Consider the following 17,956-nt stretch of genomic DNA (forward strand, 5'->3'; position numbering starts at 1 on the left):
TGGGCACCTTTTGGCTGCTGTGTGGGTGCCCCATGGTGCCCATTTTGTGCCCATTTTGGTGCCCATTTTGGTGCCCATTTTGGTGCCCATTTTGGTGCCCACGGTGCCCATTTTGGTGCCCATTTTGGTGCCCATTTTGGTGCCCTTTTTGTGCCCATTTTGGTGCCCATTTTGGTGCCCATTTTGGTGCCCATTTTGGTGCCCATTTCGGTGCCCATTCTGCCAGGATCTGGGTGCCCCACGGTGCCCATTTGGTGCCCATTTTGGTGCCCATTTTGGTGCCCGCAGGGAGAAATTTTAATTTTTCATTAAAATCCCTTATTCCAATTTAATAATTATTTATTAATTTTAATATTTTTAATTAATTAAATTTAATTAATTAATTAATTTCAAAATTTCAAAATTATTTTAATGTCGAAAAATCAAAATTAAATTTCAAAATAATTTTCATGTCGAAAAATTAAAAATAAAATTTCAAAATAATTTTCATGTCGAAAATCAAAATTTCAAAATTTCAAATTCATTTTCATGTCGAAAAATCCAAATTTCAAAATAATTTTCATGTCAAAAAATTAAAATTAAAATTTCAAAATCATTTTCATGTCGAAAAATCAAAATTAAAATTTCCAAATAATTTTCATGTCGAAAATTTAATAATTTAATGTCGAAAAATCAAAATTTCAAAATTTCAAAATAATTTTAATGTCGAAAAATCAAAATTAAAATATAAAAATAATTTTAACGTCGAAAAATAAAAATTTCCAAATTTCAAAATCATTTTAACGTCGATTTTTTTTTTTTGCTCTCCTAGGTTTGGCTTGGATCGTGGCCTGGAAAATCCCCCAAAAAATTCAAAATTTGATTTCTCTTGGATCTTCTCTTGGTCATCACTTCAAAAATCCCAAAAAAAAATCAAAATTTTGATTTCACTTGGATCTTCTTAACGTCACCACCTCAAAAATCCCCAAAAAAACCCCAAAACTTGATTTTCATTCAGATCATCACCAGGAAAATCCCAAAAAAGACCCCAAAAATTTTGATTTTCGCTCGGATCACCACCTCAAAAATCGCGACAAAAAACCCAAAATTTTGATTTCACTTGGATCACCACCTCAAAAATCCCCAAAAAATCAAAATTTGGATCGGGACAGACTCCAGACGGACAGAAAAACCCCAAAATTTTGATCTGAAAGAGTTTCCTGGGATCTTCTCTTGATCATCAGCTTGAAAATTGCGACGAAAACCCAAAATTTTGATTTCACTTGGATCTTCTTGTGGTCATCACCTCAAAAAAATCCCAAAAAACCCCAAAAATTTTGATTTTCGCTTGGATCATCACCTCAAAAATCCCCCAAAAAACCCCAAAATTTGATCGGGACGGACCCCGGGACGGACAGACAGACACCAAAATTTGATTTCACTCCAATCATCACCTCAAAAATCCCAAAAAACCCCAAAAATTTTGATTTCACTCCGATCACCACCTCAAAAATCGCGACAAAAACCCCAAAATTTGATTTTCGCTCGGATCTTCACCTCAAAAATCACAAAAAAACCCCAAAAATTTTGATTTCACTTGGATCTTCTGGTATTCACCACCTGGAAAATCACAAAAAAAATTCCAAAAATTTGATTTCACTTGGATTTTCTCGTGGTCACTCCCTGGAAAATTGCGACAAAAATCCCAAAAATTTGATTCCATTGGATCTTCTGTTGATCATCACCAGGAAAATCCCAAAAAAAACCCCCAAAATTTTGATTTCACTCCGATCACCACCTCAAAAATCCCCCAAAAAATCAAAATTTTGACCGGGACAGACAGACGGACGGACACACGGACGCCATGTCCATGCCCAGCACGCCCACCAGCAACGACGCGTGCCTGAGCATCGTGCACAGCCTGATGTGCCACCGGCAGGGCGGCGAGAGCGAGACCTTCGCCAAGCGCGCCATCGAGAGTTTGGTGAAGAAACTGAAAGAGAAAAAAGACGAGTTGGATTCGTTGATCACGGCGATAACGACGAACGGGGCGCATCCCAGCAAGTGCGTGACCATCCAGAGGACGCTGGACGGGAGATTGCAGGTGGGTGAAAAAAATTCCAGAAATTTTGGGAGAAAATGGAAAAAATTTGGGAAAAAATGGAAAAAATTTGGGAGAAAATGCAAAAAATTTGGGAGAAAATCCCAAAAAATTTGAAATTTGGGTGATTGGTCCATGGGAGGTGGTGAGGGTGGGGGATGGGAAGATGAAAATGGAAATTTTGGCGGGAAACTGAAAAAAAAGAGGTAAAATTGAAAAAAAATTTAAAATTTAAGTGGTTGAAGGTGGAGAAAAATGGAAAAAATTGGGAGAAAATGGAAAAAATTTGGATGGAAATCCCAAAAAATTTGGGTGAAAATTTGGGTGGTTGAGGGTGGAGAAAATCCCCAAAAATTTGAAATTTGGAGTGGTTGGGAAGAGAAAAATGGAAAAAATTGGGAGAAAATGGAAAAAATTTGGGTGGAAAAAATCCCAAAAATTTGAAATTTGGGGTGGTTGGGAAGAGAAAAATGGAAAAATTTGGGAGAAAAAATCCCAAAAATTTGGGTGGTTGAGGGTGGAGAAAATGCAAAAATTTGGGAGAAAATCCCAAAAATTTGGGAGAAAATCGAAAAAAATTTGGGAGAAAATGGAAAAAATTTGGGTGGAAATCCAAAAAATTGGGTGGAGAAAATCCCAAAAAATTTGAAATTTGGGGTGGTTGAAGGTGGAGAAAATGCAAAAAATTTGGATGGAAAAAATGCAAAAATTTGGGTGGAAATCCCAAAAATTTGGGAGAAAATCGAAAAAATTTGGGAGAAAATGGAAAAAATTTGGGTGGAAATCGAAAAAATTTGGGGAGAAAATCCCAAAAATTTGGGTGGTTGAGGGTAGAAAAAATGCAAAAAATTTGGGTGGAGAAAATCCCAAAAAATTTGGGAGAAAATTGAAAAAATTTGAAATTTGGGGGGGTTGAGGGAAGAGAAAAATGGAAAAATTTGGGAGAAAATGTAAAAAATTTGAAATTTGGGGTGGTTGGTGGTGGAGAAAATGCAAAGAATTTAAAATTTAAGTGGTTGAAGGTGGAGAAAATGCAAAAAATTGGGAGAAAATCCCAAAAATTTGGGAGAAAATGGAAAAAATTTGGGTGGAAAAAATCCCAAAAATTTGGGTGGAAATCCAAAAAATTGGGTGGAAAAAATGCAAAAATTTGGGAGAAAATCCCAAAAATTTGGGTGGTTGAGGGTGGAGAAAATGGAAAAATTTGGGAGAAAATGGAAAAAATTTGGGTGGAAATCCCAAAAGTTTGGGTGGAAATCCCAAAAATTTGGAAGAAAATTCCAAAAAATTTGAAATTTGGGGGATGGGAAGATGAAAATGAAAAGTGTGGCAGGAAATTTGGAAAGGAAGTGGTAAAATTTCGAAATTTGGAGAAATGAAATATGGAAAGTTGGAGAAATTTCGAAATTTGGAGAAAAAAAAAGTCAAAATTTGGAGAAATAAAAGATGGAAATTTGGAGGAAAAAAAGATGGAAATTTGGAGAAATAAAGGATCCAAATTTGGAGAAATAAAATTTCCAAATTTGGAGAAATCAAATCTCGAAATTTGGAGAAATCTCCAAATGTGGAGGAAAAAAAAATCTCCAAATTTGGAGAAATCAAAGATCCAAATTTGGAGAAATAAAATATGGAAATTTGGAGAAAAAAAAATCTCCAAATTTGGAGAAATAAAATTTCGAAATTTGGAGAAATCAAAGATGGAAATTTGGAGAAATTTCCAAATTTGGAGAAATCAAAGATCCAAATTTGGAGAAATAAAATTTCAAAATTTGGAGAAATCAAATTTCGAAATTTGGAGAAATCAAAGATCCAAATTTGGAGAAATAAAATATGGAAATTTGGAGAAAAAAAAATCTCCAAATTTGGAGAAATATTCAAATTTGGAGAAATAAAATTTCAAAATTTGGAGAAATTTCAAAATTTGGAGAAATAAAATTTCAAAATTTGGAGAAATTTCGAAATCTGGAGAAATCTCCAAATTTGGAGAAATAAAATTTCGAAATCTGGAGAAATTTCGAAATTTGGAAAAATCAAATTTTGAAAATTTGGAGAAATAAAATTTCCAAAATTTGAAGGAATTTCCAAATTTGGAGAAATAAAATTTCCAAATTTGGAGAAATAACATTTCAAAATTTGGAAAAATTTCGAAATTTGGAGAAATTTTGAAATTTGGAGAAATGAAATCTCAAAATTTGGAGAAATTTCGAAATTTGGAGAAATAAAATTTCGAAATTTGGAGAAATAAAATTTCGAAATTTGGAGAAATCTCCAAATTTGGAGAAACCAAATTTCCAAATCTGGACAAATAAAATTTTGAAATTTGGAGAAATTTCCAAATTTGGAGAAATAAAATTTCCAAATTTGGAGAAATTTTGAAATTTGGAGAAATAAAATTTTGAAATTTGGAGAAATAAAATTTCAAAATTTGGAGAAATCAAATTTCCAAAATTTGGAGAAATCAAATTTCGAAATTTGGAGAAATAAAATTTCGAAATTTGGAGAAATTTCGAAATTTGGAGAAATAAAATTTCAAAATTTGGAGAAATAAAATTTTGAAATTTGGAGAAATAAAATTTCAAAATTTGGAAAAATCAAATTCCCAAAATTTGCAGAAACAAAATTTCAAAATTTCGAGAAATTTCAAAATTTGGACAAATAAAATTTCAAAATTTGGAGAAATTTCAAAATTTGGAGAAAAATCCAAATTTGGACAACGTGGGCACCAGACTTGTTGGTGCCAACCTTGCCCGCGGTGCCAACCTTGTGGCATCGACTCAACTGTGCCAGGGCATTGAGTGAGAATCCCAGAGCTGGCACACAAAGGTGTTGGCATTGGGTTTGCCTGATTGGCACCTCCATTTGGCATTGCTGGTGGTGCCAACCGTGCCCACCATGCCAACCCCCTGGCATTGATTAAGAATGGCAGGGCATCAACCAAACTGTGCCAGGGCATTGCCTGATAATCCCAGACCTGGCACCAAACCTGTTTTCCTTGGCATTGCCTGATTGGCACACTTCCATTTTGTGCTGTTCATGCCAACCCCAACCATGGTGCCAACCTTGTGGCATTGACTCAACTGTGCCAGGCATTGAGTGAGAATCACAGGGCATCGACTCAACTGTGCCAGGGCATTGAGTGAGAATCCCAGAGTGGGCACAACCCGGGCAGAAAGTTGTTCCTGTTGGCATTGGCTGAGGTGCCCACCTCCATTTTGTGTTGGTGCTGGTGCCAACCCCAACCATGGTGCCAACCCCATGCCATTGAGTAAGAATGGCAGGGCATCAACCAAACTGTGCCAGGGCATTGAGTGAGAATCCCAGAACTGGCACACAAAGGTGTTGGCATTGGGTTTGCCTGATTGGCACACTTCCATTTGGTGCCCTTCATGCCAACCTTGCCCATGGTGCCAACCCCTGGCATTGACTAAGAATGGCAGGGCATCGACTCAACTGTGCCAGGGCATTGAGTAAGAATCCCAGAGCTGGCACCAAACCTGTTTTCCTTGGCATTGCCTGATTGGCATCTCCATTTTGTATTGGAGCTGTGCCCACGATGCCAACCCTGTGCCATTGACTCAACTGTGCCAGGGCATTGAGTGAGAACCACAGGGCATCGACTAAACTGTGCCAGGGCATTGAGTGAGAATCACAGGGCTGGCACAACCCGGGCAGAAAGTTGTTCCTGTTGGCATTGGGTGAGGTGCCCACCTCCATCTTGTGTTGGTGCTGGTGCCAACCCCAACCATGGTGCCAACCCCTGGCATTGAGTAAGAATGGCAGGGCATCGACTCAACTGTGCCAGGGCATTGAGTGAGAATCCCAGAACTGGCACAGAAAGGTGTTGGCATTGGGTTTGCCTGATTGGCACCTCCATTTGGCATTGTTGCTGGTGCCCTTCATGCCAACCTTGCCTGTGGTGCCAACCCGTGGCATTGAGTAAGAATGGCAGGGCATCGACTCAACTGTGCCAGGGCATTGAGTGAGAATCCCAGAGTGGGCACAACCCGGGCAGAAAGTTGTTCCTGTTGGCATTGGCTGAGGTGCCCACCTCCATTTTGTATTGGAGTTTGTGCCAACCCCAACCATGGTGCCAACCCCTGGCATTGACCAAACTGTGCCAGGCATTGAGTGAGAATCACAGGGCATCAAGTGAGAATCCCAGAACTGGCACCAAAGGTGTTGGCATTGGGTTTGCCTGATTGGCACCTCCATTATGTGTTGTTGGTGGTGCCAACCGTGCCCATGATGCCAACCCTGTGCCATTGACTAAGAATGGCAGGGCATTGACTGAACTGTGCCAGGGCATTGAGTGAGAATCCCAGACCTGGCACAGAAATGTGTTGGCATTGGGTTTGCCTGATTGGCACCTCCATTTGGCATTGTTGGTGGTGCCAACCGTGCCCACGATGCCAACCCCTGGCATTGACCAAATCCAGTTGGTCAATTGGCATTGACTCAATGCCAATGCCAGGCATTGAGTGAGAATCCCAGAACTGGCACACAAAGGTGTTGGCATTGGGTTTGCCTGATTGGCACCTCCATTGTGCATTGCTGGTGGTGCCCTTCATGCCAACCTTGCCTGTGGTGCCAACCCCATGCCATTGAGTAAGAATGGCAGGGCATCAACCAAACTGTGCCAGGGCATTGATTGAGAATCCCAGAGTGGGCACAACCCGGGCAGAAAGTTGTTCCTGTTGGCATTGGCTGAGGTGCCCACCTCCATTTTGTGTTGGTGCTGGTGCCAACCCCAACCATGGTGCCAATCCCGTGCCATTGAGTAAGAATGGCAGGGCATTGACTCAACTGTGCCAGGCATTGAGAATCACAGACCTGGCACACCAAACCTGTTTTCCTTGGCATTGCCTGATTGGCATCTCCATTTTGTATTGGAGCTCGTGCCAACCTTGCCCCTGGCATTGACTCCACTGTGCCAGGCATTGAGTGAGAATCACAGGGCATTGACTCAACTGTGCCAGGGCATTGATTGAGAATCCCAGAACTGGCACACAAAGGTGTTGGCATTGGGTGAGGTGCCCACCTCCATTTTGTGTTGGAGCTGGGCTTTGGTGCTGGGAGAGTGGGCACGGTGCCATTGGTGCCAGCCTTGGCTGTGGTGCCAACCCCTGGCATTGACTAAGAGTGGCAGGGCATCGAGTGAGAATCCTAGAACTGGCACCAAAGGTGTTCCTGTTGGCATGGCTGAGCTGGGCACCCACTTTCCTGTTGGAGTTGTGCTTTGGTGCTGGGAGAGTGGGCACGGTGCCATTGGTGCCAGTCCCGACTGTGGTGCCAACCCCTGGCATTGACCAAACTGTGCCACGCATTGCCTGATAATGCCAGAGGTGGCACCAAAGGTGTTTTACTTGGGCATGGCTGATCTGCACCTTGGGTTTGCCTGATTGGCACCTCCATCTTGTATTGGAACTTGTGCCCATGATGCCCACGATGCCAACCTTGTGCCCATTCCACAGGTGGCAGGCCGCAAGGGTTTCCCGCACGTCATCTATGCCCGCCTGTGGCGCTGGCCCGACCTGCACAAGAACGAGCTCAAACACGTCAAGTACTGCCAGTTCGCCTTCGACCTCAAGTGCGACAGCGTCTGCGTCAACCCCTACCACTACGAGCGCGTGGTGTCGCCTGGCATCGGTGAGTGCCCGCCAAGGTGCCAACCGGGCATATCGGGAATGGTGTGGGTACAGCGTTCAGTTGGCACCGTTGATTTTTTGTGTTGTGTTTCTCTATGGGAATTGTTGGGTATGGAAGGAAAGTTTGGAGGTTTTGGTGGGGTTTTGGTGGTGCCACCCTAGCAGTGGTTGGCACAGGTTGGCATCGGGGTGGAAAACAGGTTGGCATTGGGTCTATGTTTGGAACCTGCACTGATTTTTTTTTTAAATTTTGGTAAATTATTTTGAAATTTCTCAAAATGAATTTTCCCTCTTGGTGGGAAATTTTTTGGGGTTTGGTGGTGCCAGGGTAGGGGTGGTTGGCATTGGGGTTGGCATCAGGGTGGCATTGGCTCTATGTTTGGAACCCACACTGTTTGTTTTTTAATGTTGGTAAATGATTTTTAATTTCGAAAAGTTTTGAAATGTGTAAAAATTTTGGAAATGTCTAAAAATGATTTTTTGGGTTTGGTTGGTGCCACCCTAGCAGTGGTTGGCATTGGGGTTGGCATCAGGGTGGCATTGGGTCTATGTTTGCAACCTGCACTATTGCTTTTTTAATGTTTCTAAATTTCGAAATAATTTGAAATTTCGAAAAATTAATTTTCCCCCTTGGGACATTTTTGGGGTGTTGGTGGTGCCAGCCTAGGGGTGGTTGGCACAGGTTGGCATTGGGTTGGTACAGGTAAGCATTGGGGTGGAATGGGTGTATGGGTGGTACAGGTTGGCATTGGGGTGGCACCTTCAGTGCCACTTTTTCAATGATTTTAAATGATTTTTAATTTCTAAAAACGAATTTTCCCCCTTGGGACATTTTGGGGTTTGGGTGGTGGCAGGGTAGGGGTGGTTGGCACAGGTTGGCATCGGGGTTGGCATCAGGGTGGTATTGGGTCTATGTTTGCAACCCACACTGGTTTTTGTTTCAATGTTGATAAATGAGTTTGACATTTTCCCCCTTGGCAGATTTTTTGGGGTTTTGGTGGTGCCAGGATAGGGGTGGTTGGCACAGGTTGGCATTGGGGTGGTACAGGTGTATGGGTAGCACAGGTTGGCATTGGGGTGGCACCATTGCTGTTGGTTTTTCAATGTTGGTAAATGAATTTTGAATTTCTAAGAATGGATTTTTCCCTCTTGGGACATTTTTGGGGTTTTGGCGGTGCCAGCCTAGGGGTGGGTGGCACAGGTTGGCATTGGGGTGGCACCTTCACTATTGCTTTTTAAATGTTTCTAAATGAGTTTTTAATGTCGAAAAATTTTGAAATTTCTAAAAATTTTGAAAATTTCTAAAAAATGAATTTTCCCTCTTGGGACATTTTTGGGGTTTTGGGTGGTGCCACCCTAGCAGTGGTTGGCATTGGGGTTGGCATCAGGTTGGCATTGCCTCTATGTTTGGAACCCGCACTGTTGTTTCATTTGAAATTTTGACGAATGGGTTTTGAAATTTTCATGAATGAGTTTGAAATTTTGATGAATGAGTTTGAAATTTTGATGAATGGGTTTTGAAATTTTGATGAATGGGTTTTGAAATTTTAATGAATGGGTTTGAAATTTTAATGAATGGGTTTGAAATTTTCATGAATGAGTTTTGAAGTTTTGATGAATGAAATTTGAAATTTTGATGAATGGGTTTGAAATTTTGATGAATGAAATTTTCCCTGGGTTTGAAATTTTGATGAATGAAATTTTCCCCCCTTGGGAGATTTTGTTGGGGTCAACCCCGACCACTACGAGCGCGTGGTGTCGCCTGGCATCGGTGAGTGCCCGCCGTGGTGCCAACCGGGCATATCTGAAACGTTATGGGTACGGGCTTGAGTTGGCACTGCCAGTTTTGGATGCCATGCTGTTGTGTTGGGCAATGGGAGTTGTTGGCATGGAGGGAGATTTTTTGGGGTGGCATCCTTAGACTGGCATCCTTAGAGTGGCATCCTTAGAGTGGCATCCTTAGGGTGGCATCCTTAGAGTGCCATCCTTAGACTGGCATCCTTAGAGTGGCATCCTTAGATTGGCATCCTTAGGGTGGCATCCTTAGACTGGCATCCTTAGAACTTGAGTGCCAACCTGAGAACTTGAGTGCCATCCTTAGAGTGGCATCCTTAGAGTGGCATCCTTAGAACTTGAGTGCCAACCTTAGAGTGGCATCCTTAGGGTGGCATCCTGAGAGTGCCAACCTTAGATTGGCACCCTTAGGTTGGCATCCTTAGAGTGGCATCCTTAGAACTTGAGTGCCAACCTTAGAGTGGCATCCTTAGATTGGCATCAAGTGGCATCCTTAGATTGGCACCCTTAGGTTGGCATCCTTAGAGTGGCATCCTTAGGGTGGCATCCTTAGAACTTGAGTGCCATCCTTAGACTGGCATCCTTAGACTGGCATCTTTAGAGTGGCATCCTTAGATTGGCACACTTAGGTTGGCATCCTTAGAGTGGCATCCTTAGAACTTGAGTGGCATCCTTAGATTGGCATCCTTAGAACTTCAGTGCCACCCTTAGAGTGGCATCCTTAGGTTGGCACCCTTAGACTGGCATCCTTAGGGTGGCATCAAGTGGCATCCTTAGATTGGCATCCTTAGGGTGGCATCCTTAGGTTGGCACCCTTAGAGTGGCATCCTTAGATTGGCATCCTGAGAGTGGCATCCTTAGAGTGGCATCCTTAGAACTTGAGCGCCATCCTTAGACTGGCATCCTTAGACTGGCATCTTTAGAGTGGCATCCTTAGATTGGCACACTTAGGTTGGCATCCTTAGAACCTGGCACCCCAAATGTGGCATCAGGGCACGCCGTGGCACGCCCGCGATGCCAACCGGGCACATTGTGGGCACGGCGTTGGGTTGGCACCGCCCATTTTGGTGGATTGTTGGCATGGAGGGAGATTTGTTGGGGGGTTGGCAGTGCCAGGCTAGGGGTGGTTGGCACAGGTTGGCATCGGGGTGGGTGGCACAGGTTGGCATCGGGTTGGCACCGTCAGTGCCACTTTTCAATCTCTAAAAATGAATTTTTCTCCTTGGCACATTTTTTGGGTTTGGGTGGTGCCAGGCTAGGGGTGGTTGGCACAGCTTGGCATCGGGGTGGGTGGCACGGGTTGGCATCGGGTTGGCACAGGTTGGCATCACTTTTAAAATCTCTAAAATTGAATTTTTTCCCTTGGCAGATCTGTCGGGGCTGACGCTGCAGAGCTCAGGTGGGTACCGGTGCCAGGAGAGGTGCCAGGAGAGGTGCCAGGCTGTGCCCTGGCGGCTTTGGGTGGGCACAAAGGTGCCCACAGCCCTGGCATGGGGGCAAGGGGGCAGAAATGTGTGCCGTGTGTGCCAGCGTTGTGCCCATGTGTGTGCCCATGTGTGCCATGTGTGTGCCCATCTGTGCCCATCTGTGCCCATGTGTGCCCTCTGTCCGTGCCCATGTGTGCCCATGTGTGATAGTGCTGTGCCAATGTGTGTGCCCATCTGTGCCCATGTGTGCCCTTTGTCTGTGCCCACCCGTGCCCTCTCCATGCCCCCTCAGTGCCACTTCTGTGCCCACCTGTGCCCTCTCTCCATGCCCCCTCAGTGCCCATTCTGTGCCCTCTCCATGCCCCATCTGTGCCCTTTCCATGCCCCCTTCTGTGCCACTTCTGTGCCCATGTGTGCCCTTTCCATGCCCTGTGTGTGCCAGCTCGGTGCCCATCTGTGCCCTCTGTCCGTGCCCCCTCAGTGCCCATTCTGTGCCACTTCTATGCCCTCTCTCCATGCCCCCTGTCCGTGCCCCCTCAGTGCCCATCTGTGCCCTTTCCATGCCCCCTCAGTGCCCATTCTGTCCCCATGTGTGCCCTCTCTCCGTGCCCCCTCAGTGCCCATTCTGTGCCCTTATCCATGCCCTTTCCATGCCCCCTCTGTGCCACTTCTGTGCCCATATCTGTGCCCATCTGTGCCCTCTGTCCGTGCCCCCTCTGTGCCAGCTCTGCCCCCATATGTGTGCCCTTTCCATGCCCTGTGTGTGCCACTTCTGTGCCCATTCCATGCCCCCTCAGTGCCCATTCCATGCCCTCTCCATGCCCTCTCTGTGCCCCCTCTGTACCCATTCTATGCCCTCTCTCCATGCCCCCTCAATGCCCATTCTCTTCCCCTGTATGTGCCCATCTGTGCCCATATCCGTGCCCATCCCATGCCCCCTCAATGCCCCCTCAGTGCCCATCCCGTGCCCCCTCAATGCCCATTCTGTCCCCATCTATGCCCTCTCTCCATGCCCCCTAAGTGCCCATTCTGTGCCCATATCTGTGCCCTCTCCATGCCCCTTCTGTGCCACTTCTCTCCCCATCTCTGTGCCCTCTCTGTGCCCCCTCAGTGCCCATTCTGTGCCCATATCCGTGCCCTTTCCATGCCCCCTCAGTGCCCATTCTCTCCCCCTGTGTGTGCCCTTTCTGTGCCCCCTCTGTGCCACTTCTCTCCCCATATTTGTGCCCTCTCCGTGCCCATCTGTGCCCATTCCGTGCCACCTCAGTGCCCATTCAGTGCCCATTCTATGCCCTCTCCATGCCCCCTATCTGTGCCCTTTCCATGCCCTCTCTGTGCCCCCTCTGTGCCCATCTGTGCCCTCTGTCCATGCCCCCTGAGTGCCACTTCAGTGCCCATCCATGCCCTGTGTGTGCCAGCTCTGTGCCCATCTATGCCCTCTCCATGCCCCCTATCTGTGCCCTCTCCATGCCCCCTCAGTGCCCATTCTGTGCCCATATGTGTGCCCTTTCCATGTGCCCTGTGTGTGCCCATCTGTGCCCATGTGTGTGCCCATGTGTGCCATGTGTGTGCCAGTCTGTGCCCATGTGTGTGCCAGCTCTGTGCCCATGTGTGTGCCCATGTGTGCCAGCTCTGTGCCCATCTGTGCCCTCTGTCTCTGCCATGTGTGTGCCCATGTGTGCCCTGTGTGTGCCAGCTCTGTGCCCACCCGTGCCCTTTCCATGCCCTTTCCATGCCCCCTCAGTGCCCTTTCCATGCCCTCTCTGTGCCCCCTCTGTGCCCATCCATGCCCTCTGTCCATGCCCCCTCAGTGCCACTTCTGTGCCCATCTATCCCCCTGTCTGTACCCATCCGTGCCCATTCCGTGCCCCCTCAATGCCCCCTCTGTGCCCTTTCCATGCCCCTTCTGTGCCCATCTATGCCCTCTGTCTGTGCCCATATCTGTGCCCTTTCTGTGCCCACCCATGCCCATCCCATGCCCCCTCAATGCCCATTTTATGCCCCCCAGCGCCGCCCAGCCTGCTGGTGAAGGACGAGTACGTGCCCGACTACGAGGGGCAGCCGGCCCTGGCATCGGCCGACGGGCACTCGGTGCAAACCATCCAACACCCGCCTGCCAACCGTGCCAACCCGGAACCCTTCAGCGGTGCCAACCCCGCTGCCACCATGTTGGCACCGCCCGAGGGCACCACCGGCAGCGGTGGCACCAACTTCCCCAACATTCCCGTGGCATCCACAAGTGAGTTGGGTTGGCATCGGTGGGGTTGGCATCGGGGTGGGCACCTTGGTGGCATTGCAGGGGGGTGAATGGGGTTGGCACAAGGGTGGTTGGCATCGAGGTGGGCACCTTGGTGGGCATTGCAGGGGGGTGGATGGGTTTGGCACAAGGGTGGTTGGCACAAGGGTGGTTGGCATCGAGGTGGGCACCTTGGTGGGCATTGCAGGGGGGGGAATGGGGTTGGCACAAGGGTGGGGTTGGCACAAGGGTGGTTGGCACAAGGGTGGTGAGGTTGGCATCGGGGTGGGCACCTCGGTGGGCATTGCAGGGGGGTGAATGGGGTTGGCACAAGGGTGGTTGGCACAAGGGTGGTTGGCACAAGGGTGGTTGGCATCGGGGTGGTGAGGTTGGCATCGGGGTGGTGAGGTTGGCATCGGAGTGGGCACCTTAGTGGGCATTGCAGGGCGGTGAATGGGGCTGGCACAAGGGTGGTTGGCATTGGGGTGGTTGGCATCGTGGTGGTGAGGTTGGCATCGGGGTGGGCACCTCGGTGGGCATTGCAGGGGGGTGAATGGGGTTGGCACAAGGGTGGTTGGCATCGGGGTGGTGAGGTTGGCATCGGGGTGCTTGGCATTGGTGAGGTTGGCATCGGGGTGGGCACCTTGGTGGGCATTGCAGGGGGGTTAATGCCAAGAGATGCCCTGAGTCTGAATGGTGCCACCCACCATGGGCACCCAGGGTGGTGCCACCCACCATGGGCACCCAAAATGGTGCCACCCACCATGGGCACCCTGAGGTTGAGGGGTGGCACCCACTCCCAAAGCTGGCACCCACCCCCAAAGGTGGCACCCACTCCCACAGGTGGCACCCACTCCCACAGCTGGCACCCACCCCCACAGTTGGCACCCACTGCCAGCACCCTGAGGCCGAGAGCTGGCACCCACTGCCAGAGCTGGCACCCACTCCCACAGGTGCCACCCACTCCCACAGCTGGCACCCACTCCCACAGTTGGCACCCACTCCCAAAGGTGCCACCCACTCCCACAGGTGGCACCCACTCCCAAAGTTGGCACCCACTGCCAGAGTTGGCACCCACTGCCAGCACCCTGAGCCTCAGGGGTGGCACCCACTCCCACAGGTGCCACCCACCCCCAAAGTTGGCACCCACTCCCAAAGTTGGCACCCACTCCCACAGTTGGCACCCACTCCCACAGTTGGCACCCACTCCCACAGTTGGCACCCACTGCCATCACCCTGAGGCCGAGAGGTGGCACCCACTCCCACAGGTGCCACCCACTCCCAAAGCTGGCACCCACTCCCAAAGCTGGCACCCACTCCCACAGCTGGCACCCACTCCCAAAGGTGCCACCCACTCCCAAAGGTGCCACCCACTCCCAAAGTTGGCACCCACTGCCAGCACCCTGAACCTGAGAGGTGGCACCCACTCCCACAGGTGCCACCCACTCCCACAGGTGCCACCCACTCCCAAAGTTGGCACCCACTGCCAGCACCCTGAGGCTGAAGGGTGGCACCCACTCCCAAAGGTGCCACCCACTCCCACAGCTGGCACCCACCCCCAAAGTTGGCACCCCCTGCCATCACCCTGATGCTTTCCAGTGTTACCCAGTAAAACTTAATGATTAACAATGCCCATGCCAGCTTGGCACCGATACCAAGTTGGCACCGATGCCAAGTTGACATCGATGCCAAGCTGGCACTGATGCCAAGCTGGCACTGATGCCAAGCTGGCACTGATGCCAACCTGTGTGTTTTTACAGACAGTACCACCAGCTGGACCGGAAGCCGCACGGCCGCCTACACGCCCAGCATGGCACACCATCAAAACGGGCACCTCCAACATCACCCGCCCATGCACGCCGGGCATTACTGTAAGAGAACGGTGCCAGTCTGTCCTTGTGCCAGTCTGTGTGCCAGTCTGTTTGTTTGTGCCCTCACGGCCCCTTCATTTCAGCTCGGGAAACCCCTTATGGCTGCATTGAGGCCCTCACGGCCCCTTCATTTCAGCTCGGGAAACCCCTTATGGCTGCATTGAGGCCCTCACGGCCCCCCCAAATTTCTGCCCCTGAACCCCAAATTTCTGTTTTGAACCCCAAATTTCTGCTTTGAACCCCAAAATTTCTGCCCCTGAACCCCAAATTTCTGCTCCTGAACCCCAAATTTCTGCTTTGAACCCCAAATTTCTGCCCCTGAACCCCAAATTTCTGCCCCTGAACCCCCAAATTTCTGCCCCTGAACCCCCAAATTTCTGCCCCTGAACCCCAAATTTCTCCCCCTGAACCCCAAATTTCTGCCCCTGAACCCCAAATTTCTGCCCCTGAACCCCCAAATTTCTGCCCCTGAACCCCAAATTTCTGCTTTGAGGCCCTCACGGCCCCTTCATGTCTGCTCGGGAAACCCCTTATGGCTGCTTTGAGGCCCTCACGGCCCCCCCAAATTTCGACCCCTGAACCCCCAAATTTCTGCCCCTGAACCCCAAATTTCTGCCCCTGAACCCCAAATTTCTGCTTTGAACCCCAAATTTCTGCCCCTGAACCCCAAAATTTCTGCTTTGAACCCCAAATTTCTGCTTTGAACCCCCAAATTTCTGCTTTGACCCCCAAATTTCTGCCCCTGAACCCCAAATTTCTTCCCCTGAACCCCAAATTTCTGCCCCTGAACCCCAAATTTCTGCCCCTGAACCCCAAATTTCTGCCCCTGAACCCCAAATTTCTCCTCCTGAACCCCAAATTTCTGCCCCTGAACCCCCAAATTTCTGCCCCTGAACCCCAAATTTCTGCCCCTGAACCCCCAAATTTCTGCTTTGAACCCCAAATTTCTGCCCCTGAACCCCAAATTTCTGCCCCTGAACCCCCAAATTTCTGCTTTGAACCCCAAATTTCTGCCCCTGAACCCCCAAATTTCTGCTTTGAGGCCCTCACGGCCCCTTCATGTCTGCTCGGGAAACCCCTCATGGCTGCTCTGCCCCCTCACAGCACCCCCAAATTTCTGCCCCTGAACCCCCAAATTTCTGCCCCTGAACCCCCAAATTTCTGCCCCTGAACCCCCAAATTTCTGCTCCTGAACCCCAAATTTCTGCCCCTGAACCCCAAATTTCTGCTTTGAACCCCAAATTTCTGCCCCTGAACCCCAAATTTCTGCTTTGAACCCCAAATTTCTGCCCCTGAACCCCCAAATTTCTGCCCCTGAGCTTCTCCTGGTTTCTCCCTTGTCCCAGTGTCTCCATAGCTGGCACCTGTGCCAGGCTGGTGATGCCAACCTGAGCTTCTTCTGCTTTCTCCCTTTGTCTCACTTGATCAACTCTCTGCCCAGTTGGCACCTGTGCCAGGCTGGTGATGCCAACCTGAGCTTCTCCTGCTTTCTCCCTTTGTCTCACTTGATCAACTCTCTGCCCAGTTGGCGCCTGTGCCAGGCTGCTGGTGATGCCAACCTCTCATTGCTGCCTTTTGTCTCCTTTGATCCAGGGCCGGTCCATAACGAGTTGGCATTCCAGCCACCCATCTCCAACCATCCCGGTGAGTAATGCCCGGCGGGCACGGCGGGCACCGCGGCACTGATGGTGTGCCCGGGTGTGCCAGGGTGTGCCCAGGTGTGTCTGAGTGTGCCAGGGTGTGCCCAGGTGTGTCTGGGTGTGCCCAGGTGTGTGTGGGTGTGCCCAGGTGTGTCTGAGTGTGTCTGGGTGTGCCAGGCTGTGCCCAGGTGTGCCAGGCTGTGCCCAGGCGTGTGATATTATTTATTATATATTATGTATTATGTATTATACAGTATTATATAAATATCTAATTATAATATGCAAATATGTTATTATAAAATTACGATTTGCATATTCTAGAATACTAATTATACTTAATATGATATCATAATAATTAGCATAATTATAATATTATGTCACATGATCTATGACACATTATATATTAGACATTTTTATAGAAATATTTAATAATATATTATTTATTTTATATTCTGTATTGTACATTTTTATAGAAATATTTAATAATATATATAATATGCAAATATGTTCTTATAAAATCGCGATTTGCATATTCCAGAATGCTGATTACACTTAATGATATCATAATAATTTTCTCATAATTTTGATACTATATAATAAAATAAAACCATATATTATGTATTATGTATTATGTATTATGTATTATATATTATATATTATATATTATATATTATATATTATATATTATATATTTAATATTATACATTATACATTATACATTATATATAATATATAATGTATAATATATAATATATAATATATAATATATAATATATAATATATAATATATAATATATTATATATTATATATTATACATTATATATTATATATCTTATATTATCCATTACACATTATATATTATACATTTTACAGTATATATTATATACAACACATTACATATTATAAATTTTTGTATAAATACGCAATAATATCTCTATTATGTAAATATATTATTATAAAATTCCTGTTTATATATTATAGAATACTGATTTTATTTTTATATATATATATATATACACACATATACATGTATATATATACATATACATATATATGTATATATATGTGTATACATATACATATATATATATGTAAATGTGTATATATATATATAAATGTATATATATATATATATAAAAAATGTGTGTATATATATATATAAAAAATGTATATATATATATAAAAAATGTGTATATATATATATATATATGTGTGTGTGTGTGTGTATACATATACATATACATATACATATACATATACAT

The 17,956-nt window shown here is 46.7% G+C and overlaps 2 protein-coding genes across 2 annotated transcripts in view; one reads left to right on the forward strand and one right to left on the reverse strand.

Annotated features, from left to right (window-relative positions):
* Nucleotides 1-17,956, reverse strand: part of LOC131095541 (methyl-CpG-binding domain protein 2-like) — a 205,244-nt gene that overhangs the window by 140,870 nt on the left and 46,418 nt on the right. The gene's annotated exons all lie outside the window — the stretch shown is intronic.
* The window catches only part of SMAD4 (SMAD family member 4), a 23,061-nt gene continuing 6,837 nt past the window's right edge, over nt 1,733-17,956 (forward strand). Inside the window, exons 1-6 of the mRNA XM_058043439.1 lie at nt 1,733-2,083; nt 7,552-7,726; nt 10,889-10,918; nt 12,955-13,185; nt 14,943-15,053; nt 16,647-16,697. Coding sequence (XP_057899422.1) covers nt 1,844-2,083; nt 7,552-7,726; nt 10,889-10,918; nt 12,955-13,185; nt 14,943-15,053; nt 16,647-16,697 — 838 coding nt within the window. The 5' untranslated portion in view covers nt 1,733-1,843. The remainder of the gene's footprint in view (nt 2,084-7,551; nt 7,727-10,888; nt 10,919-12,954; nt 13,186-14,942; nt 15,054-16,646; nt 16,698-17,956) is intronic.

The sequence above is a fragment of the Melospiza georgiana genome, chromosome Z, assembly GCF_028018845.1.
Source record: "Melospiza georgiana isolate bMelGeo1 chromosome Z, bMelGeo1.pri, whole genome shotgun sequence".
Lineage (NCBI taxonomy): Eukaryota > Metazoa > Chordata > Aves > Passeriformes > Passerellidae > Melospiza > Melospiza georgiana.